Below are 25,153 nucleotides of genomic sequence, written 5' to 3' on the forward strand. Positions count from 1 at the left end.
CTGACTCGCAAGGTTAAGTAACCTTTTTAGTAGAGTTCATCTGAACGCTTTTCAAACGCGTTGGCTGTTACATACATTTAGGCGCGTAAGCGTTTTGTCGCATCAAATCCCCCACCCCTTTGCGTTTCTTAAGGGATTGGGTTGTGGTTTTTTTTCCCAAACTCCCGAGCAGGAGCAATTTTCTTCTACTGGAAAAGATGGAAAGCGAATAATGGATCTAACTTAAATCAAATATACTACATAAGAGCACGGGATGTGCTGCACTACCAAAGCACCCAGGCTGGCCATCGCCAGCGTACAATGACACCGGAGCCCGACTACGGCAAAGGGCAGCTCAAAAATCGATCAATCATTCGTTCGAATCCTTTTGCCACGCCGGTGTGCATTACGCCATTTTTTTTTTTCGTCTTGCAAAAACTGACTGGGATTGAAAATAAATCACCGTTCATCCACCCCCCCGGGGGGAGGGTGAGAGAGAGAGAGAGAAGGGGTGCGTCGAGCGCGTGGTGCAAAAGAAATGTGCACCATCCACCACGTTGGTGCAATTAGGTTAATGGATCGGTGGATTCCGGCGTTCGTCGTCTACCGCAGGACATTAGCCCGGACCATTTCCTCCGGCGTGCATTTCGACCACATGCGGACCGGTATGCAAACGAACCATGGGGATGTGGTGGGCACTTTTCCATCCCTGCGCCGCTTTTTCCAAGCTTAAGCAGTGAAGAGCTCTACGATGAGGAGATAACAAAAAGAAGGGAAAGAGTGATTGAGCTGCTCTCGTCTGTGGTGCATGAGTCTTTTGCGTCCACTCCCCGGACACTGCCAACCCAACTAAACGATAATCATCGGCCATGATGAAAACATCAGACTTATGAAGTTACGTCGTCAATTATAAAGTGGGAATTACTTTCTCCAAAGTGTCATCAGCTTCAGGAGACGAACACAAATCGAATGTGTGAAAAGGGGAAAACGGAATGCGCATCAGTAGATTGATTCGGTTTCCATCCGTTCAACACCACCGAACACTGGAGAAGGGGGGGTTAATTGTGCCACCGCCCCATCTCATCCTCCATCCCTCTTAAGAGTTAATTCTCTTCGCTCGTTCTAGAGCGAAAACTAACGACCGATTTCAATCGTTCGCAACCTTCTGAAACAAGATTTCCAAATCCCCCCCCCCCCCCCCTCCCCCTAACCCTCGCTTCTTTACGTCCGAAAGCATTTCCGCTCAGTTTCCGGCGCTCGTAATGGAGGCGCCCAGTCTTTCACGAAATGGAGGCGCCCGGTCTTTCACGAAGCGCTTGGGAAAACTGCTTCCGGCCGGCCATCGCTTCTGATGGAAAACGCTGCAGCGTCTAACGCTTGATGATGTTGCAACGTGCGATAATCGATTAATTTCGCGTGAGCATCTTGTCTTTCGTTACAAAAAAGAATAACTTTCCCGATGTCAAAACGAAAAGAGCTAATATAAATTTACCCTCCTGTTTTGTGGATGGATTTCATGCTTCAAACATCTTTTCAACATATAAAAGCTACTGTAGGCTCATGGATTAAGAATGTTTACTACTAAAAGTCATGCAATAGTTCTTGATCATTAATCATTTATTATAATTTTTTATTATCTGCTGCTAAAGTTAAACAATGTTTATATAATAATAAACAAAATTAAGTTAAGTTTGGTGTGTTCGACACAAAATTGATGTGCTAAATTCAACCCCACCCTCTACAAGTAAGGTTAAGAAACGTTTTAATAAAATATTCATTTACTTTTTGGCAGGTAGAAAAAAAAAGCAAGGTTGTAAGCGGAAAATTTGACCCAACCTAAGTAGATTTATTGGCAGTTCTGGTGCATGACTGATTTTCCACTAGGACATTATTGAGTGGTGCAACGTGCAGCTCAAAGGCTCAAAGTCGAAAGTAAAATAAATATAAAACTATTCACAAGGCGGCTCGTTTCGCGTTTGGTACCGTTTTCCCGGAAAGGGTGCTCGGAACATTAAACACTTGTACCGGGGCGCAGCATCTGCAGCATCGGAAAGGTGGGCTCGAGAAACGGAACGAGCACGTGTTGCTGCCCTTTTCTTTCGAACGCTATCAAATTGCCATCAGTGGTTCAAGCATAAACCGATCGGTACACTTGTAGCAGCTATGAGGAAGTGGCAGCTGAGGAGCTGAGCGGGGGGTGGGGGGATGTTGCTGCAAGGAGGTTGGAAAATTCTTAACAGCGTTAAGTACCCCAGGCAAGCATCTTCTACGTGCCCGCACGCCATTTCCTATCATCTCGATTGCGCGTGGCAAGTGGCTTCGAGTGGGGGGGTTTTTAGACGGAAGGACCTTCCCGGGGCCGGATGTCCAGGACTGCCAGGCAATACATCACCCTATCTCTACCACACACATATACACACACACACACACCTACTTTGAGGGTGCTTGTGCTTCGGCATCTGGTCGATAGGAAAATAATTTGTACGAAAATAAGAAAATGCTCTCATATAAAGCACGCCCGGTGCCGAGGTGCCGATGCTCAGGATGGTGCAGCACGCGCTTGGACCGTGGCACGTGGGAAGCGGTGTCTCTTTGTCAGGGCCGGAGCGCACGAAAGGAGGGTATTTACTTCCCTCAAATGATGGAGTTTCAGAGAACTTGCGCGCGGCGAGCGGTGGAACGCAGGCTGTGAGGGCTATAATTACGGAAATTGACTGAAACTCTTCGGAAGTAAGTGGAAGTTGCCTCGGGGAAGCTTCTGCAAAACGTACCACCGGCTGTTGCTGAGTGAAGAAATGAGGGAAAAATAAATTCCCCATCAGGCAACACCGAACGGAGAAGATCTTCTCTAAGAACAGATGAAAGAGATGCCGCACGAGCTCAACTTATTTTATTTGAAATACACACACACACGCGCGGGCAGCATGCACTTCATCGATTCCAACTGCTTGCAGTGCCGTTCGTACATTTCCACACTACGGTACTTAACGATTCCGCGAACTCAAACAAACTCTTTATTGAATATAACTAGCAGTTTCAAGCCATCGATTGCCGCTAATGGACGTCCAAAAGGGATGCACACACACACACACACACACGTATACTAACACAATCCGTTTTTATATACGCGCACAAGGATTCCGTAATGACATTGATTTTAACAAACAAGGAATTACATCAAACGAACAAACGCGTGGAGCTGGAAAACATCGCTTTTGCACAATGGGCGTTTAAGAGCTATTTGCCGCAATAAAAGTCCAAATGACATGTTTCTTGCCATTGTTTGCTGGGTTGATTAGTACTACACTGGGTTGATCATACTTAACAACAGTTTTCTGATGGCTATGGATAGCTTAAACTACACGCAACAGGTTTTAGACTTCTCGATCTCATATTTAAACTATATTGCCCAAGTAACATTTTACGTTTTAACATGGTTCTAACGATGTTGTTAGTGCTTATCATTAAGTCTCATCTTAAGAGAAAAGAATTATAAAAGCTGTGATAAAACCTTTATAACTTCGTTTTGTGTGTAAGAGGACTCACTCTACAGAACGTTAAAATTAATAACACTATTTTGCATCCTCCTGAAATACCTCCATTAAACCAATCTGACTTAGTACAGCTATGTTAAAACATTGATAAAACTACTTGTTTAAACTTGTTGAAGTCTATTTGGTATTTAAAATGTTTATTAGGTGATCATTTTGTTGCATCTTGTTTGAATCTGCTAAGAGATAACGCTTTTCAATATCCACAGCGTTAGATTTAGTTTTTTGTTGGTTCGTGTTGGTTTTTGTTTCGTTCAAAATGTATTTCCTATTTTAGTTATTTTATTTTTATTTCCATTTGATTACAATAAAGGAAAAAAGTCTTCAGCTTTTTATATTAATGGCTACAAAGCTGAGTGAAACGTGTTTTCCTTTGATGTAAAAACTTTTCGATCACTGTTTTTTTTTACGATTCTTGACTAGTTTTTCTGCGGTTTACGTAAATTTTTTCTTATTCTATCAACTCTTTAAATTAAGGTTTCATTTCAGTTGATTTTGCTACATGTTTCATCCAAATTAAGCAAAACGATGGTTTACCTCGGCTTGACATTTTCACAGCAACGAAAACATTCACGCACGATTTTCCCAATCAAACCCCTTTTTTGGGATGAAGACTTAACCGGAATGAAGGAAAAAAACATTAGAAGGTGCAAATCATTAGTTGAGCCTTGCCAACAAAAGCAAACGGAGCGAAACGATGGATTGAGATAGTCTGCATTCGAATTGCGAACTCTCCCGTCCAGTTTTCCACGCCCGGTCCCCGGGAAAAGCTATGCCGATCGAGGAAATTTTGCACCTGATTTGGCCCGCGGGGAGCGGCTGCCACCTGCCCAGCCACCGCCAAAATTAATAAACCCTCCGGTCACGCTTCACGCAGCTGCGGTCTGTCACGATTTTGGCACGATTGTGCTGCCTTAATGCCGGCACCGACTTATATATATATTTCCCCCGGGGGCGCTCTTCCGCGGCGGGGCGGGGGCAATGGTGAATGTGTTATTCTGTTTCTTGCGTCTGCTTCTTGCGGCTCTCGGCCCCGGGGCTCCTTCCGCTTCGCCACGTCCGTCGTGGAGATATTAAGTAATAAATCCAAACGGACCAGCAAACCGCAGGCCCACGGAAGCCGGTTCGGTTCGGCAAGATGGATGGAACCGTTCCGAGCGTTCCCTAGGCAATTGTGGGGGTTTTCCTCCCTTTGAAGTGTTTCTTCCTTGCAGCGGGGAGAGTATTGATTGAGTCCGGGACGAAACGCGAACGCACGGGTTATCGGGCGCAAACAATCAAGCGAAGTTGCTGAGTGCTGAACGCATTGCATTGTTCAGCAGATAGAATAAGTTTGCGGCAAACGTCGTCTGCTTTCGATTGCGTTGAAAGTAAGATGTTGTGGCCGTGTTTGGATACAGTACAAGCTAGCAACAGACGGCAACCAAGCTTGCTATACGTGAGTTGCGGAATTTTCAGAAGATAGCTGCTGATTGGCGACTTGTTTTGCGATAAAACACAACACACGCATGATGATTCTGGGATGAATTGTTTTCCGTACTTCGCCCAAGTAATCAAGTTGATGCTGAACGCTGTGTACTTGAACCGAAAACAAAGTAATCAAATGCATATTCTGATTCGATTGATTGGTGAAGTAATGTAGCGCAAAGTGACTGTGGAGGCCCTGAGCTATACTCAATTGTTAGGTGCCCCTTACAATACTTTCAGTTACAGCCGTTGCCTTCCCAGGTTATTTTCATTCTTTCGGTAAGAGCCAAAAACTGGTGAGTTAGAAACAAAGTCAGATGAGTTAGCGACAATTCTTATCAGCCCTTTGTAGTAATATAGTAGTACACTAATATAGAGGCAAGCTACGGTAATTACACCCATATATCCCTTAGGTAGTAGTGATGGGTAAATTCGACAAAAAACCGGAACCGCTTCCGAATGACTCCACCAATATCGGAAGCCGCTCCGTAAGGTAGGTATAATACTCCCAGCTCGGAGCCGTCGGAGCCGTCGGAGCCGCTAGTCGGCAGCCGGAGCTGTCGGAGCCGTCCGGAGCCGTCAGAGCCATCCGGAGCCGTCCGGAGACGGCCGGAGTCGTCCGGAGCCGCTAGTCGGCAGCCGGATGACTCCGGATGACTCCGGATGACTCCGAATGACTCCAGACAGCTCCGGACAGCTCCGACGGCTCCGACAGCTCCGGCTGACGACTAGCGACTCCGGACGATTCCGGATGATTCCGGATGACTCCGGACGGTTCCGGATGGAATCGTGGGTTTTACTAAACCGGAATCGGAGCCGGTTTAAAGATGCTCGGGAGAACCCATCACTATTAGGTAGCTTAGTTTTTGCTTGGTTTCCTCAAAACGTTGACATAATAAATGTTATAACCCCATGCTGTCAAATATGATTGTACTAAAAATGTACTTAGTACAGCTCTGAAGGCTGTTGGGATTAATCCATGGTGATGGTTGTGAATGCTGTAAATGTACTTTCGAAATCGATACTAAGTAAATCGCTGGAAATATTCAACCACAGCTACCAAAACCGCATCATATACGACAGGTTGAGCTTTTAAAAGAACATTCCAGTTTTTTGCCGAATGCCACAAAACCATCAGGTGCCCAATCCCTCCCCCCCTTGGCGCGGCGCAATGTGTCATGTGTTTCCTAGTGTGACTTTATCTACACCGAACAGCGACGGAATCGACCCATATCATGACGGTAACTTTTTCCGGCAAGTGCGTGTGCGTTTGTTGTTGGTTGTGTTTCTGATATTCGGTTGTTTATTAGCTTCGAGATCAAATTTGGTGCATGACTATCGAGAAAACAAAAAGAAGCCGGGAGGAGGAAAAACGCTTATAAAAATACGAGGGAAATGGGGAAAACCGAATGCTTCGGCACGCAACGAAGCAGTAAAATTGATGGTTCCCGATCAGATTCCAGTATGCCGACACACACACACGCACACGCACAAACGGAGGGACACTAGATGATGCTACGAATTATGATGATCCGCAAAGGAAGCAAAACAGAAGACGCGGAAGAGTGTTGGAAAAAAACACTCGGGTTCACGAAAGGAAAAATGGCTACACGCTACCAATATAACCGTATTACTTGTGAGCTCGGTGTGTGACTTTGCTTGTAGTTGACGTACGTATCGCTGTCTCAGGTTTATGATATCACATTTGCCCCTCAGCAAAATGGTAAGATGTACCTAACTTTCGCACGTCATTGTCAAAACATCGTCATCACGGTGCGGCTGGGAAGTTTTCGGGGAAGCTGTGAAAGGCTGAGTTATCTTCACGTGAAAGGAGAAGTATTTCTGCTGGGGGAGGCTTAGGGTCCTGCTGCTCCCCGTCATATGGCGGCAAAACCTTCCGAGTCATTGCCGGTGTGTATCGTCTCATGCCGGGCAAATCTGATTAACGAACTCATTCCGAAGAAGTTCTCCCCCGCTGTCGGTGTCCCCCGTTACCGTCTTCTACCCCTTTCGGATGCAGGCCGAATCTACCGCTCGTATCGCATGGCTGTGTTTAATCAATCTTAATTATCCGCTAAACTGAAAGTTTAATGGAATAAAGCAGGATTTGCGAGGCGACCCGAACGAGGAGCAGAAATTCTGAGCCCCGGGGCCGGGTCGAAGGAGGCTGGGGGGGGGGGGAGGGTAGACCAGAACTTAAATATACGGTTTGTCATCGAAGTTGCCGCACGGGCGTGTGCTGCGTATGACAAGTCGGCGTCCCGGCGGCAGCTCTCGGATTGATTAAGCTGCCAGGGATGGCGTCAGCTGTCAGTGAGCTGATCATAACCAATTTTCGTAGGGAGCGTGAAAATGCGGGTGTGCGGGAGAGAGAAAGACCGGGAGTGTGAAAGGAGAGTCTTTCGTAATAGGAGTGGACAGACAACGACGTCTTTGCGAGGGCAGCACCGTTGGATGTTAATGCAGGACTCTCCGAGGAGGACTCACTGAATTAGTGGCCGTAGGCACAAATCGACTCATCAAACCGACCTGCCGTACGTGCCATATCATGCCACGGGGATTAACGGTGGCACCCAGCCTTTGATGAAGCGCCGTAACCTGAGGTTTACCTTTAGGCCGAAAATTCTGTGGCAGCAACAAAACCGGTTGAAGTCTCGTTTCGATACCATCACCCGTTAATGAAAGGATCAATCCAAGATTTATGTTCCTTCGTTTGCTAATCTTCGTTTTGCTAGGACTTTCTAACATTTCATATTTTTTCGTGAGTGATATACAACTTAAGGTAAAAGGTTAAAGTTAAGGAAGTTTTTCAGAATTCTAAATTCTAAATTCTCTGAAAACGGAATCGACATCCATCTATTAGCAACCAACTATTCGCTAGACGGCTCCTGAAGATTGATAGCACGTAGTCCGAATTCTACAATCCTGCAAAGCTATTCGGAGGTCTAGCGGAATCTACTGAAAAGGAGATCTAAGAATATTTCCTTGCAAAGTTTATTGATGTCTTTTAAACCGAAAGAGTTGAAATCCTACAACGTCAAAATCTAGACTAGTCATGTAAAAACCTGGGTCAGAGTGAGTGAGTGAGTGAGTGAGTCAACTCTTCGCAAAGAGGAAGTTAATTCACTCAGAGGGAGATGGCTCCAAACATCCAGAATGTTTTAACTCGTTCGCGAGTTTATAAAAACTTGTTGAAGAATCGTATCACTTTGAGAGAGTAAGAATTACTTGAATCATTGAGACTGGGTGCCACTCAAATCGCCAAAAGTGGGTGCCTTCATTAAAATCAGTGGGAGATATTGTGAGTCGTCAATGGTGGATCGAATTACAGCAGCTTTCAAAGTCAATTTCGGGAGAGCTTAACAGATGATTTCATTTCCGATACAATTTCATCGATCCTGCTGCGTAAACAACGTGCATGTGTTCGCCTGGACTGAAATAATTAGTATAAAAAAATGGAAAACACCCTAGATGCGAACAGGTGCTGGTGCTTATTGGTTGACATTGATTGCATTCTCGGGAAATCGGAAGAATACCTGAACCGTGGAAGGGAAAATGGATGAAAATTCAAATTTTGCTAAGGCTCTCCGAGCGGCTTAGATAAACAAGTTTCAGCAAACACGCAGATACTCACGTGCTTCCCGGGCATAGACATTGGTTATCACACCTTGCCACCGATTCCGGCTTGCCACAAGCAGAAAACCCCTTCCGGAGAGGGGAATGGAGGGGGGGGGGGGGAGGGATGAAACAACATTTTCCTTTCCTTTTGCAACCAATTTCACGGCAAGCGATCCACGGCGCTCCGTTTTGCGGGGATTGAGGATGCGTCGACCGGAAATCTTCACGAAATTGATTGACTTGATTTGATTTGTGCCCGAGCCACGCATGCACACATACGTACGCCGGCATACAGATGGTGTCTCCGACAAATCCGCCTCTCAATTCCACCCAAAGCTCCAGCCGAGGTCGTGTACTCCGTCGCGCAGGCTACACTCGAGAGGTGCGTAGCGCTCACTCCCGGAACACTCGGGTCTCAAGATGGAGCTTCCCGGAAAACCTAACCACCGTGCAAACGCCAGCACCCCCCCCCCCCCCCCCCCCCCCCCCCCAGACGAGGGGTTGGTTGGTGTAGGCGGAAAACATTCGGCGTTTTGGCCCAGGCCAAGCTGGGTACTCCCACGCACTGGCGACGCGTACCACTGCCACGCTTCGTTGGGCGCCATTCAATCGAACTCGAAAATGGGCCCGGCAATCTAATTATTCAATCGAGCCCCTCGGTCGCTAAGCCGATGTGTCCGTGTTTGCTCTCGATAGGCCCCGGCGCTCGTCGGAGATTCGCACAATAAGCGGATTTACGTCCCGGGGACACTAATACCTACTGACTACCGCGCAACACACGGCTCCCGAGGGTTGAGGGTTTTGCTAAACCCTGCTTTGCGGAAACTAGAAAAATCACGGGCTCAAGGCGTGAGTTTGTCCACCAGTCTTTGCTTAGGTAAATTCAACGCCCACAACGAGGTTTGTCCAACCTCAAGAGATGCCACAGTTCAGGGTTTCCAAACGAATTCTGGAACCTCAAATGGAACCGTCCAACCAAAGATTTCTTCTGGAACCTCAAATGTAGCGACAGGTATTAGCAACTTAGCGATTCTACAGAGTGAGAGTTTCTAAAATAATTCTTGATCCTCAAATGAAACCGTCCAACCAAAGATATCCCCATTCAGGGTTCCTAAACAGATTTTGGAACCTCAAATGTAGTACTAATCAGAACAGATCTTAGCAGAGAGGGACGTCCAACCAAAGATTCTACAGTTGAGGGAGTCTAAAAGGATTCTGGAACCTCAAATGTAGTGACAGCCAGTGCATATTTTAGCAACACAGATTGTCAAACCAGAGATTCTAAACTTCACAGTTTCTAAAAGGATTTTGGAACCTCAAATGTAGTGACAGTTAGATCAGGTCTTAGAATCGAAGTTCATCCAGCCAGAGATACGACAGGTGGGGGTTTCGAAAAAGGATTTTTAAGACTCCAATAAAGTACCACGCAGTCCGTATCTTTGTAAAGCCGATCATCAAACCAGATGTGGCAGTAGGCTAACATTCGCTTAAATAGGTTATTAAATAAGTAAGAGTGTAGCGACTTGCTACATACAGATACAATGAATTGAAGTTCATAAATAGACAAACTCCAGAACAGCAGCAGTCTATTTGATTCTACTGCTCTAAGCTAGTTATCCTTAGAGAAAAGAAATGTTTGCAAGACGGGCACTACCGTTACACTTACATAAATTAGTTCATGACGTAGCAGCGATGGTTTGATGTAAGCGGAGTCACTGGTTGTGTTTAATTGATGTAGAAGGTTGCTGTTTTTTATCAAGAAAATTCAGCAAGCTCAAATACTACAAACCAACTGATATAAACGAGAATCACGGAACGACGGTAGGGAATGTAAAGGATGTCGGGACAAAGTAGATTTCCAATTCATTCGAAACTCACTGCGACAGGAAGGTATTAGCGTTGAGTTCGCTTCTCAAGAATGGAAATTATGCAGTGTATGCTAACTTTTTTAAACAACGCAGCGCTTCCACCGCGCACTTCAACCCACAAAACGCTGTCGGTAATGCTTTTTTCTTTGCCCTGTGTATGCAACTCCGTGTCGGTAGCCGGCGATGTCCACTTTTGTGTAGAACGACTTTTCATTTTCAAACCCGCACCCCGTTGTCAGCAGCTGTTCTGTGCAGCGTCGCGGAACGCAATGATCGGTTTGGTTGTCCTGTTCACGGCGTTGCTGGAAGCTTGAATGACACTGACAGCGGTGTTGTTCATAGACGCAAGGTAACCGCAGCCTGCATGGCGTTCTAGTGGAGAAGAAGGAAATTAAGCTTTACTCGAGTTGAATATAGTTCATAACAACCATTTTCTCATGGTCGATTGAGGGAATACATACCGTCTATGATTTAAGAGCAGTGTTTTTAAATAACTTCATAAAGACATCTTGTTTTGAGAGAATTTTTAAGAAACTTATTTGTTTTGCAAAATGTCAAACTTTTGTACGAGTTTAGGAAAAATGGCGCTCAGTTACCAATTTCTTCTTCTTTTTGCACCACGCAGTATTCAGCCTGTATAGACATATTAATTGAGAGTCTGTATAGACACAGCGTATGAGAGTTCGTTCGCCCTTCAAGGACGGAGCTATACGCAGTGACAAATCACTTGACAACCGAATCCCGTTACCGTAGGGCCATTAATTACCGTCCGGTCAAAACACTCACCTGGCAGACGACCTCTCACCATGGCATTGTCGCTGTACTTTGGCACGCTGCGCCGGTCGTATTCGCTCGTGTTTCTCGTCGTGGCGAAGTGCCATTCCCATTTTCGTCCAGCTTCATCTGCGTGCAGTAAACCACGTCATAAACGTGGTGTTGCTGTGCTCGCAAGTGCCAACAATGCCTCGGAGTTCTTCCATGGAGTGCTTACGTAAGTCCATTAAAAAGCAGTTATCACCCAAACCTAGCCTTCCACACTTGGCAAATTGGCCGAAATTGGCTCCCAATCAAGGAGAGACGAGACCTTTCGAAAGCTAAAGTGTGACATTTTAAGCACCCGAAGAGTGCCGGACACGTAACGGAACGTGGGGGGGAAAGGTGCAATAAAATAAAAGGGAAGTAATTACGGTAAGCCTCGGGAAGTTCTTTCGTCCCCCGTGTTTCCGGAACCGTTTAAACCGAACCATACTGGCGAGCGAAGCAGTAATATGTTTGTTGGATTCCTTGCGGTATTTGCGGTTTCCATTGCCAGGGCACGGACGGGAAAACCCGGGGATTGGCTGATTGGGAAATTTACTGCCACCGGCCTGATGGCTTTGTTATCGAGAGAGAAGCAGAGAGAAGGAATATTGGAAGGATATGAACTTCAAAAGTAATTTTTTTCATTTCACCCAACAACCGGAATATTTTTTTCAATACCAAACCAAATCGATCGCTTTTTAAAATAAACAAAATAATAAAAAAAAAATGGCATGAAAAACTCGTCGTCCATCGAACAATGGAATTATGATCACTGTTGGGGAGGTTATAACGTAGGTAAACCTTCGTTTATCCGTCTGCGCGCGCGGGATCGATTCCTTTGCCGGGAAAAGGAAAGTAACCATGTCCGGTTGGCACGTCGAAGGAAATGGTTCTCCGATTTTATTTTCCTTCGTCAAATACGATTGCATTGTTTTTCGTTTTTTTTTTTTTTGTCGTGCTATCTGTGCACAAAATCATGAAATTCTAATCGACCTAGGGCCTAGGGCATCGACGATGGGTTCTCAATTTTCTGCAATGTTTCCATTTTTGCCATCCACTTGCTTTGATTCGCTTTTTATGAACAATCGGTTAGGGGCAATACAAATATATTCTTCGCTTGCTTTCTCCGGACTTTTTCCTAACGTGGTTAGATGTTCGGCTTATCGCAATTGCTCAAAGTGGTTTAGTAGCGAAGCTGCTTATTTGAATTTTCAGTTCTCTAAAACCTTCACATTTTAAAAGCTCGAATAAGTTTATTTATGTAGTTTTGCAAGTTTTTATGTAAGGTTTTGCAAGTTCTATCCGTTTTATAAGTTTTTTCAGTTTTTTCGTGCACGCTTACACTAGTTTTAGTTACTCATTGGGACTTTGCTTGTCCGGCGAGTTGGTTTTTCGAATGAACAAGGCAAGCGCGCGTTTCAATTATAAAATATTCAGCGCTGAAAATGAAAATGTTTTATGGTTTTACCGATCAAAAGAAATGCTGCTGTTAATGTGATATTGAAAAATGGTTTGTTGGTTATCAAATAGGTGGTGTATGATGTATAAATAGGCTGCTTATTAAAACATAATGGTGTCGTTTGATGTGGGAGGAAACAATTTCAACCGGTATCAAATAAAGGTGACTGATTTTTCTGGGTTTTGTAAATGGCAATTAATTTTTTGTGGAACAACATTGTGGAATGAGTTTTTACTATTGATTCATTCCGGTTTTGCAAATCGTAATTCAATATTTTGAACCGTAGTTTATTTTTCTCTTGCTGTTCATCATTCCGGAATGAATGTTTGTTACTTTTGAAAACGCGTTTCGGAAAACCTTCCAATTGATTGGTGGTGATCATCGACAAAGTGAGCGGGGTGAGAAAATGGATATTTTAAATTCATTCACTAGACATACACACACACACACAGCATCCTTGAGCTGGTGAATGCGAAACGGGGCCACAAGGGCATGTTGGAATTATTGTGCGCCATCAGTATTCCACCCATTCATCCTTCGTATCGAACGCGGGCGTTTCTATTGCGTTCGGGGTAAAAACTTTTTTCCCCTCACCCTCAGCATACTTGAGCCCTTTCCCCTCCCCCGGGGGCGCTTGTTTCGTGCGTCTGGGGATTTTTTTTCAGAATCCACCGTTTTGCCGGGTGACAAACCGTCTCGTTTTGCCGGAGCGCGTGCTCATGAATATTGTCGTTGGCGTAATCCTTCCCCGCACACACGGCCATTGCCCCCTTTTGCAGACATTTTGAATATTTCTCAATAAAACATTCCCCATGCCACCGGGGGGGTGGGCGGGAAAAACACCGGGTGCGCTCTGCTAATATATTTCCCCGGATTCGAATATCGGCGCGCGTTGAAGCGGATCGCTTCGTCGTCGATATCGGCGCGCTTTTTCCCGATTAGCGAACGGTGGGGGTTTTCCCGCCTTTCCCGCCGCATGGAAAATGCCGTACCGTACGCAGCTGTGACGTTTTGCGGAATGCGAACAGTGCGATGCAAATCGACTTCACACCCCCGCCTGAATGAATGCTAAAATAGTTCAGTACGCCTCGATGGGTATCGGGTGGGAAAACCGGGCATTTTGATGTCGGTCACACTTTACATCGGGTTGGGGATGCAGAGGCCGTTCAAGCCGTTGCTAACCGACCGTTGCCCGCCCGAGCGAGCTGCAATTCGATAATTAAATTGCGAACACTGCGTTTCAGCACAAGCAGATCCTTAAAAAAGTAAAGAAAGCACACGAAAATGGTGGAAAAACGAGTAGTAAGGGAGGAGGGGGGGCATTTTGTGACAATTCGGTCAAAACGAGCACCGGTCAACCGGAGCGTAGCGTAAAATCTACCCGAACACAAAAACAAACCTACCGAGAAAAAGGGGCCCGGTGCCGGGGGGCCTTTTTTTGGGTGGTTGGAAAATGTAAAAATCTTCCGGAGGATTTTTCCCACCCTCCCCCCAGCGTTTCATTTTCCCAACGGGTGTGCGGAAAGTGTGATCGCCAAAGTGGATTCACGAAAATGACGAACACTTTTTGTTTTCCTTTTGCTGCTCGGTCGGTAGATTCTGGAGAAAAAAAAAATGTCAGGGCAAGCCAACCCGAACAGGAGCGAACCGGAAAAGAGATGGATGGTGGGTTTCGGGAAGGAACAAAGTCAAAAGTCGTTCCCGAAGGTGCACAAGCCGTAGCTCAGGTTTCGCTTTTGAAACGCGCCCGCAATGGAAGGAAAAAAATGGGAAGAAAGTCAACACTCAACTGCTCAAGACTTTCCAATGCGATCCGAGTAAAAAAGGTTCATCAAGTGTGTTCGTTTTTTAATTAGAGACATTTGAAGAAGTGTGGATCTGGAGCTTCAAATAGCGAACACAAAATATGTCTCGATGAACACTTACTGTTCATGCGTGTCCATTTGACGCTCTTCCTTTAACGAAAAGCAATTTCAAGTAAGTAGAACCGTACGAACGCAGCATCCTCCTAGTGTCACCTAAAACTAATTAAGTTTGACACAAACAAGCGTGTGTGAGCCAGTTTTTTCCCCTCCCCTCTGTTGGTGTCCTTCCTTTTCTTGCCTCGTTTAATTACTTTCCGCAAATGAAACGAAAGCTAGTTTCTTCTTTGTGCCCACTCGTGTTTTCCTCGTCCGGTTCAGCGACGGTTTGTTTTACTGTTTTGCCCCCAAAACTGTTGATTTCGCAAGAATCGTCAACTCGTCGTGCTTTTCCGACCCGGTCGCCCTGGTAGCCATTGATGTCTGCGCGCCGCTTCACTTCCATGGTCGTTAATTTTGTTCATTCATTACCCCGCGTAGTGATTCGCGTTTGTACACATACTGTTTTGCCTTTTTTTTCGAATTAAAAACTGAACCTTCCGCGTGGCGGAATACAACCTGACGAGCTCGCGTAGCTTTGGAGGGGTTTTTTTTTTAAATTTTATTTTGTTGTTGCTCGGTCGGTAAGCAATGAATGGAGCACAAGCACACTTGAGTGATTCCCTGTCTGTCAGAAGATCCACCGCCACTGTGCCATCTGTCACTTTGGTACGCAGTGAAGAGTGTCGCACGGTGGAATGCTCGCCGTTGCCTTAGTTCATTATTTTTCAATTATTAGCAGCATCTCCAAGCTACGGCATCGTCAACTATTCTTTTACATTATGTCCGGTTCAGCTGGCAGGTACATAATTGTCTTGTCCCAATTGGGGCTTTGTTTTTATCACTCAAAATGCAGTACTAACAAAAACAGAAGTGTAAAATGATAAATGATAACAGCAAAAAACAATCAATGTTGATAAAAATGTAATCAAACGTCAATGAATTTCGCAATGATATTAATAAACAAACATACAGAAGGTAAAACATCGAATAGTAAATAGAATGGTAGTAAACATTTAAACATCATTTAGTAAAGAACTGAAATGAAGAACTAAAACGATGCATCGAAGGATGCCGGTCTGCGCACAGCAACAATGTTATTTAAGGATGGGAGCAAGTGTTGAGAAAACACACCAGGCAGAGAAAACTCAATTTGTACTAATTTCATTGACTAACAGGCCAATCAATTAGCAATAATTAGAACCACCAGGCCACACACTCACACAAGCGAGAGACAAGGGATAGAAAAGTAAAACGACTGGTCTGATATTGGCAGTGACAGTTTACTACGAGGCCGTATACGTCACTCGTGACGTAGGTCGACGGAATAGCTCGTAGAACCGTTTCGGGTCCGGGACATGAAACCTACTTTGTTGGTGGAGGATTGAGGCAGACAGGTAAATTCATTTAAAAAACCCCCTAACACATCCCACACATGATGACACGATGGCGACGCGTCTATTGGCGCGTTACTCCGTGCCAAAATCTGCATCGTTCGTTTGGGTATTTTCGGCGCGAATAGCAAAATTACATCTACACTGAGGAGAGTGAGGTGGGCGAACGGCGCTACCATGGGCTCCCCAAAATAATGGTTCCGGGAATGGCGCGTACCGTGTTGGAAGTGGAAAATTCCAATTAAAACGCAAACAGCGGCAGTCAGAGATAGGAAACCCTTTTTCCGACAACTTTGTACATTGTACCTTGTTTGAAATTGCATTACAATGTTTGCAAAACACAAAGGCATCAAATCTTGGCATTATTTGTACTAAATTGTACTAAAATAAAGAGCAGAAACTCTCGGTAACCAAAACACGATGTCCAGCTGGAAGCTGAATCATGCGAACTCACCATAATCGTCCTCCTCCGCAAGGGCCATCGCGTGCAGCCGCGAGAGCGCTTGCTCCTCTAGCCGCTGTTCGGTGATTTTGCTGTCCAGCTCAAACTCGGAGTCGGTTTCGTTGTAGTTGGAGTGGTTCTGGTTGACGTCCTCGGTGCAATCGGCTCCCTTGCCAACATTCGCCTTGGTTGAGGCCGATGCGGTCGGCTGGTACGGGCCTTCCGCTACGCCCGGTTGATGCCGGACGCCATGTTGGTTGTAGCTGTTGACACCGTTGACAGTGTGATTGTTGTTGACGGCGTTGGAGGCTGCCCCGTTGCTGTAGTTGCTGCCGTAGTTGTTGCAGTAGTAGTAATTGTTGTTGTTGTTCACGCTGTTGATATTGTTGTTGCTGCAACTGGTGCTATAGTTGTTGTTGTTGACCATGCTCTTGGCGCTGCCAGCGCTGTGGCTGGTTTTCATTGGGCCCTGATTATGACAGCCGAAACCGGTGTTGGAGCTGCAGCAACCGTTGCCTGTGGCATCCGGTGCAGTGGCACTGCCTTCCGTCAGATCTATCAACTTACCGCCGTCCGGTGGCGGCGGCGCCATTTGTGACGTCGACGCATCGTAGCGAAGCTGCTGCAGCGCCTGGACGTCGTCCGAATCGCCACTCAGTCGCCCATATGCCTTGCGAGGTGGACGAGGGTTGCTCCTTTCTGTGGAGAAGTAGATACCAAACGATCGTTCAATCAAATTGCGCCTCTGGGAGATACAGAGCTACAGATATAGGAGTCTTCAGATATTTGTGTACTTTGCGTTACTATACCATGTCAGAACCTCTTGATTGAAAACCTGAGATGTAGTAAATACTGAAGTGATCACTCACTTTTTCAAGGTGGAAATGTAATGCAAGAACCAGCTTACATCTACAGAGTGTAGTAAACCCATGGGCTCCTAATGGCAAGTAGTCCACATAGTTGTTCGTATAATCTGATATTGTAAATCCCTCAAACAGTCCACAGTAACGAACTCACAGAAAAGAGAGAAGTAACATAACTTTAAACGAAGCGATGACTTGGAAGATCACTGTGCGCCGAAATACTGTTAAAGTAAGACAGGTTTTCAAATCTCAGATCTTTATAAATCTTCACACTTAGTTGCTGGTGCTTCGTTACTTCATCGTTATGTATGCGTTATTATGGTAATTTTCCAGCTGAACTAGTTTGTAGGAGCACGTTTGCTGTGGCTCAGTTCCAGAGGAAACTCTACAACCTTGGGATGCACCCCATTCCGCCGTTCTTCTGACAACTATAGTCCCTAACGCTCACGGTTCCAAGTCGGTTGCGGAACGCCTCGCTCGACCCTGCTCGCTTACCTGCAGGAAACGATGTAATTACATTCTGATAACGTATCCGCAAGTTGGTGGTTGTATACGTGTTCTGGTGGGGCAGCATTTCATGTCTACCTACGATTTCTTACTTCGCACCCCGTCCGACTGGGGATGTCGGAAGCCTGCGGGAATGTTGTTGCGTTCGATAGCGTACGTGATTGATTGTGCCTAGAGTGTCGTGGGAGTTGGAAGGTGGGATTTGCGGGCGGCGACACGAAGAACCACTGTGGGAGCCGGAGTGCTTGCCGCCTTTGTTGAGGTTCTTCCTTTTTCCGTTATTTTAGTCGTACTCCAAGGGGTTGCTTTGAATATACGTCAAATGCCTGTCGCACCTGGTATTCCCAAGTCTACCGGCACGTCTGCCGCAAACGTGGCGTTTGATTTCGGTACAGACTTGACAGGTACGGAAGAGCCGATTCGCTACCCGCCCGGCGTAGCGGATGACAGTCGCTAATGTCACACAAAGGCACCTTAGCGAGGCGTTACGAAGCCGGGCAAGTAATTCCAGGCTCTCTGGAGGACTTTGGATACCAATCATACGTTCAATAAAGTCCTAAAATCCATCATAGACATTGTTCCACGCCGCGTCGTCTCCTCCGAGGCGTGGGCTTGTCATGCTGTTGTCGCCGGCCATATTCCCTCGTGTGCGCCAATAATTGCTCTGTTGCTCTGACGGGGCGCGCGGCTGTTGTTCGGTTACTTATGCGACGCTAATTTAGCTCGCTCGTTGGTGGTCCTTTCCTGCGTCCTATCGATTTAACGACAGTCCCGCAACAGAACGCCCTCCAGTGCAGGACCAATAAACCCCCCAAAGACCACCACCCTGCTCTAGTTGATTTTCCATTTCCAGCTCCGACCAACACCAGGTTTACCGGAAAGGGCCATAAAAACCGGCACAGCCGTCCGATGTTCGATCGATTTGGCAGTTTGGCGGGCGTCACTGCTGGGTCGCTTTATGCTTCCCCATCTGGACACTATCGCACTGGCCCCAGGTCCACTTGGCATGTCGCGCCCTTCAAAACGTTCGCTGACATCGCCGCCGTTAAGCGCGTGTGATTCCCAAACCGAGCCGCCGCAATCCTTGATGCGGACTGTCTGCACCGCAAGGTCGCAGGGACCCACGGCAGGGTGCGGTCCTGTGGTATGTCATCACGATGGGGCGCCCTCTACCTGGCGTTATGTTTGAGTTTTCCTCCCCCCCTTCCCGCGACTGGAAAGCCTCTCGAGACCTACTGTTTGAAGTAGCGACACGGACCGAGACTGGCCCGCAATCATCAACGTACGTTCGCTGCAGCGCGAAGCGGAGTAACAACCCGCATGACAAAAGTCATGAAAACATGGGTAAACAATTTGGTATGTGTTTAACCGGAAAGGTTAACACTTGAGATAAAGTGGAAACATACAAATGGAACCACATATGTTGTAATATTACCTAAATGAAATTACATTGCAAATAAGGAGTAGTCGTTTGTTTTACAAATATGAACGAATGCATCGCGATGCTATTTGCACATCTGATGTAAAACAAACAAATATTTGCAGTGATGATGAGAACTCGACGGTTTTCTCGCAAAATCCCATTCAAAACCACATACCAAAATGTAAATCAAACATTAAATATAGCGTAAAACTATCAGTCTCGTTTAGTACAGTTTCTTAGTACAACAATTTTAGTTAAAATGTTATTTAAATTTTGTACACCATGAAAAAAACTAGGCTTCCTATTTAGAACATTTTTTTAAGTTCAACCATTTTCGATAACATTTGGTTATAAAACAAATACTTATACTTGTTTTTTACGATACTAAGACTTCTTATAGACTATGCTCTTATAGACTATGCAATACTTCATCAGTTTCGTGACAAGTGCCGAATTGCCTGTCACACACTTCATTGACAGTCAACGTTTGACGTTTGTCAACCAGTTGTTCATGCTCAATATATTTAGACTTTTGTGACTAATGAATGTTGTACTGATCCGACAATTCACAGGAGATCATTCTAAAGAGCTCGAAAATGGTTTCTAGTATATGAATAGCCTTCATGCCGTTACTTTAATTTTGATTTTTAAATAAAAACATGAAAATTGTTTTGAATCGTTGGTCAGCCCCAGGATTAAATTTGTTCATCCGATGCTCAGGCACATCAGGACAAAGAACCCTTCAGCGGGTGTCATAAAAATGATGAATATTTTGCCGGGAATGAACCAGCGGATCGGTTACCTGCTGGTTTATTCTTGCACCCAGAGGCGCAGCGTTACCCCATCAGCATCCGTAACGAGCCGTCGAACGGACCGATAATGGAGCGTTTCCGTGCCAGCTGGCGGTACGGAAATGACGAAAAACTCGCTGCATTGTAATGGCGGCCCGTTGAGTGACGTGTCACTGCCGTCACTGGCGTAATATTGCGGTTTTGTCGGGAGGATTGCCGGCAGGGGGACAGAATAAAGTTGACCGATAGAAGAGGCAAATAAAAAAAATGCTCTGACAATGCACGAAAGCGAAGAGTGAACGCCTCGTGGGCAATGTTTTCCTTTTTTTTTTTTTTTGGGCTAAGGGAAGCCACGCCGGGGGAAGCTGTGATCGATGAATTCTCGCTTTAGTGACGGCAACATGCCTGCCGTCAAGCGAAAGGCGTGCTTCCGGGAGCCGTCTTTGGAATTTCCCACCGGGGTGGGAAGCTACAAATTTTCTCATCGCTTGCACGATGCCGCATTCTTCGTCGTGCGTCAAGTTTACGTAGGGGGAAGGGGGGCATTATGCACCTGGTGGAGCCAAATGCATCTGCGTGTAAATGTATGGTTAAATAAATAAATTGAACAAAAAAGATGTTCATGAGAGATGGGTAGATTAGGTTGAGATTCATGAATCTGAATGACAGAGAGATGAAGTTGAATGACAGATAAAAAAATCCCAAATATTAATGAAAAAATACTTAAGAAGGGCATCTTTTAAATTGGTATGAAAAAAAAAAAACAGAAGAAAATAATTTTCATTTGAAAAGAAATGAAATACGAAAATTTCTTGTGCAGTCATGTAACATTTTGCAGAAAAAGTTTTCGTTTATTGAGCTGTCACAAACAATTCGAAATCAAATGTCAATCATGATATGACAATCGTTAGCATTTTATGTGAGGTTTACTTTGATATGTAAGTGTTTGGTAAAGACGCAAACAAACAAAAAGAATGCTGGTGTCGGAAGCACACTTACATTCTTTTTTATATTTAATTTTGTAAATGACTGTACTTAGCTGAACACTTTTTTTCCAGAAACAGAAAAGATAATTATGCGTATGTAGCGGCGTAGGGAAAGTTCCGAACAGATGCCAGATGGGTCCTAGGCGGATTGGAAACGCCATCATTCACGTCCACGGCTATCTTTAGGACTCTCGGATCGGTCACTCCAAGCTCCCCAAGCCCTGAAAGTTGCCCCCCCCCCCTTTCTCGCAAAGCTGCTGCTCAGTTCTGTCAATCAAAATGTAATTACAAGCAGCGCCGGTCTCGCACAAACGCTGGACACCCCTCAACCTTTACTTCCCGGTCTCTCCAGCGCTGGACAAACTTCTTCCTCGTGGATGCCGTACCGCATTCCGGCCAGAATCCATCCACTCGAGCTCGTTGAAGGGAAGACAGGCGTCGAAAGTCATACGCCGCCTGTCAAGCCAGCATTCGTCTGCGTAGGAGCGGCAGGCGAACCGTTGAGGGTCCTTCTGTCCCTCGCCGGAGGATTCCAAAGCTGGACGGTTTTTTGGCACGTACTCGCCTACACGGGACGAAAGTAATCTCCGGGGAACGGTACCCAGGCACACGCCGGTTGGAAAAACTATTCCAGTCACCTTTTTTTACCGCTCTCCTATGTACTTTGATGTGTTTGTACTGCGCCAGAAGGGCCCGGGCGAAGTTAACGATAGCGGGATACTTGGTTCTATTCTAGCTCCGAGACAACAACTCGTGACGACCCAATCGCTGATAAACACTCTTTCTCTCTTTATAAAACCTACGCCCAATCCTACGTTTAATGATGTTTGTCTATGCATTATTTTATCTGTTATAATGTAAGTGCTCATTGCTTCAAATAAAATCAGTACTGCAAGTAATAATAAATGCATAACCCAGAGGGTTCAATACTTGAACCCTTCGATTTCGGTCGACGAGCATCTTCTTTCTTCCAAATAAAAATCAACTTTGTGCGCCTGTGTTATGTTTATGTTGAATTATCTTCTTGTTCTCATTTCACTTAACGTTGTTTTCTTCTTTTATTTTGGATACTAAATCATCATGCAACAATTTACACATTTTACACATTATAGTATAACACAAGGACACGTTGTTCCATTTGCTATTTACACTGAATTTTAATTTGTGGTAAGCTTATTCGCAGGTAGTACTTTTCACTCAGTTCTGGTTTATGCTGGCTCTATTAATAATTATTTTTCAATTCTATGCAATTTCGCTTACTTTGCGTGGAATAAAGGGAGATTTATGATCTGCATGGTTGAGTTGTTTTTTTTTTTGTGAGTGTCAAGTTCGTTTCTCAATAATTCTATAATTTTCTCATTCGGAAAATTTGTATTACGAGGTTAATTATGAGAACTCACGAAGTAAAGCACAGAACTTCTTTCGACCGATAGGTTATGCATTTAAAATTTCCCTTCCGTATTAAGGCTTCTATCGTATTTGTTTCGCTTGGCAAGAGTAGGTGAACTTCACTTACCACATCAACACTCTGCACCATAACGGTGCAGGTTCGTGGTGAAGCGAAATCATTTCAAAATTATGCACCAAAGGGCAAAAATGGAAGCAAAAGGGCCACGTGAGCGATGTAATGGTCAGGATACTAAATTAGTCTTACGAACATGATACATCCACCCGCCTGCTTCCGATGTTTGACCGGGCCCTGGTACCTGCATCTCGGTGTCAGATTTAATTCCCCTCACCGCTCCTTTCCTTTTGCACCACGCTTCTCCGGGGAAAAGTGAAACTCAATTCAAAACCCGATAGGGTGCGCTCGCCACATCTGAAAAGCCAGAGCAGATGGTTCGGCGGTGGTCAGCCCAGGCCAGCATCGCACTGGGAACGAGGGTTTTCACAGCTTCTCATCCCCCCCCCCCCCCCTCCATCTCCACCTTTCAGCTGCAGCTAAGGAATGACCGTCAAACATCAATTATGCATTGAGCGTTGCAAGTTACGGCTCGGGAGCTCGGGAAACATTCAACCCGTGCCTACACCGCTTCCACACGAGCCAGCATTGCATTGGATGCGGTTTTATCGTGGTAGGAACACGATGGCTAGGAAAGCTTCTCGATCGGTTCAAGGTCAACACAGGCCAACAACGTGATAAGCAGTTCATTTTGCGAAACTTTCATTTCGCTTCTGCGAAACGATTGCGATTCTTAAGCTGCAAATATTTTGCAATGTAACACATTGTGCCTTTTAAAATTAAAATAAATTCAAATTCAAACAATTCGTAGTAATGAAACATTAATGTAATCAAGATCAATTGTGTTGAACGATTGAAATAGGAATAAAAACAATCATTCGTATCGGTTTGCAAGTCTCTTTTTTATATCTTCATATTAAGTGAAGATATAAACACCAGTTTCCATGATGGCCACAATAAAATCGTGCTGCACGAAGAACTACATTAACATCCTGGCTTCAATAAAACCACTCCGTTTTCATATCGTTTGTGACCTTTGCTTTTAGTGTAGCCATTTGGTGGTGTTAAGTTAGCCGAGGCGCGTAGCCATTTTATGTAGCGGGGGATGGTGTCAAGCGGGAAAAAAGAAAATGCCCCAGCCAGATATTAGCTTCGCACAACATTAGCTTCGGTGTGGTCTCGCTCAGTGAAGTTCATTCCCGGAATGTTCATTTAGTGTGCTGCTTCCACGTGGAAAACGTGTAGCTTTTTCCCATTTCTCTTAATAGGTTTCAGATGTCTTGGAGTTCCAAACATCCAGCCTTCACATGCTACAGTTGTTTAATTTTACGTTAAAATGTTTTGGGGCAAACCTTAACTCAATAAAATATAAACATTTCCAAAAAAAGAACACAAAATGTAATATTTAGAATAGGAAATAATGGATAATACTAGAACAAAGAGTGCGTTTCGTCATAATAAAAACGTTAAAATTGTTCCATAAACAACAAAACCGGTTACATTAATAGTAAATATTAACTTTCACATTGGTATCAAACAAATGAATGTTAGATTTACCCCCGAATCAGTAGCAAACATGTTCGAATCACAGAAAAGCTTCAAAGCGGAAAAAAGGGACCACCGAAAGTGATATACATGACTTACAGGGGGGAATAGCGGTATAAAAATAGGAACCGCAGAAGGAAAAATTATGAAGCATTGCACTTGAATGCTGTCTCAGAACTCTTAGAGCTGAAGCGCATTGTGAGCGTATGGCAGGAAACTAAATCCATCCGAACACAATGGCCGAAATTGAATTGATACCGTAGGAACGCGTTTGGACGTGGTTCGGACTTACGCCGTGCCGGAGTCGAGTGTCGAATGACATACCATTCTGCAGGAGAAGGTTTTTGTTACTTTGTTTAGTTTTTCGTTCGGTTTTTGTTACAAAGCGCCGTGCGCTGCGAAAGAATGATGTGTTGCTGTTGCTGTCGGGCTTTGGTTGCTGTTGGATCGGGTTTCATAGTTTCTACTTGGTCCTTTCATGCGTTTCCGAGGACGTACGAGTGCAAACAAACGATTGGCAAAAAAATAAACAGTGTTATGGAATCTATGAGAAAATCTACGAGCAACCAGGCACCTCCATCGGGGCATTTTCAAAACAAAAAAACATCACTATAGTGTGAGCAGAGGCAAATAAATGGTCATTTTGACAGCTTCATGATTTTAAAAACTCTTTTCTATAATTTCATAAAATTGGTTTTCTTTATAAATTTAAAATATTTTATATTACCATAAATTGATTTTCCCGTAAGATTGAATAATTTTCCCATTCAGCTAGCAACTCCAAAACACATTCAGACAGTTGACACATTTGACAGTTAAATTCAAAGATAACTCTCAAACAATAAAAGGCACAAATATTTTCTCAACCCCTTCTTCACTGAGTATCGCCGGCTCAACCCCTTCTTCACAAGCCATGGGGCGCCTCCATCAGATCGATTCTGGTGTTGTTCGCTTTGTTTTCTTGTATATTCTGCCATTTATGTAACAAATCTTTTGAAAATTGATTAAAGAATTCGCTTTTGGGTGACTTATGGTTGAAGAATTTACGTCACACGTATTTAGAATATCGAAATGCGATCGGTTGAAGCATCCATAT

At 44.8% G+C, this 25,153-nt stretch overlaps 1 protein-coding gene across 1 annotated transcript in view; it reads right to left on the bottom strand.

Annotated features, from left to right (window-relative positions):
* Nucleotides 1-25,153, bottom strand: part of LOC131269218 (probable serine/threonine-protein kinase DDB_G0276461) — a 56,886-nt gene that overhangs the window by 27,498 nt on the left and 4,235 nt on the right. The window contains exons 2-3 of the mRNA XM_058271556.1: nucleotides 16,951-17,179; nucleotides 16,493-16,854 (exon numbers count right to left, since the gene is read on the bottom strand). Coding sequence (XP_058127539.1) covers nucleotides 16,493-16,854; nucleotides 16,951-17,179 — 591 coding nt within the window. The remainder of the gene's footprint in view (nucleotides 1-16,492; nucleotides 16,855-16,950; nucleotides 17,180-25,153) is intronic.

This window comes from Anopheles coustani, chromosome X, assembly GCF_943734705.1.
Source record: "Anopheles coustani chromosome X, idAnoCousDA_361_x.2, whole genome shotgun sequence".
In the NCBI taxonomy this organism is placed as follows: domain Eukaryota; kingdom Metazoa; phylum Arthropoda; class Insecta; order Diptera; family Culicidae; genus Anopheles; species Anopheles coustani.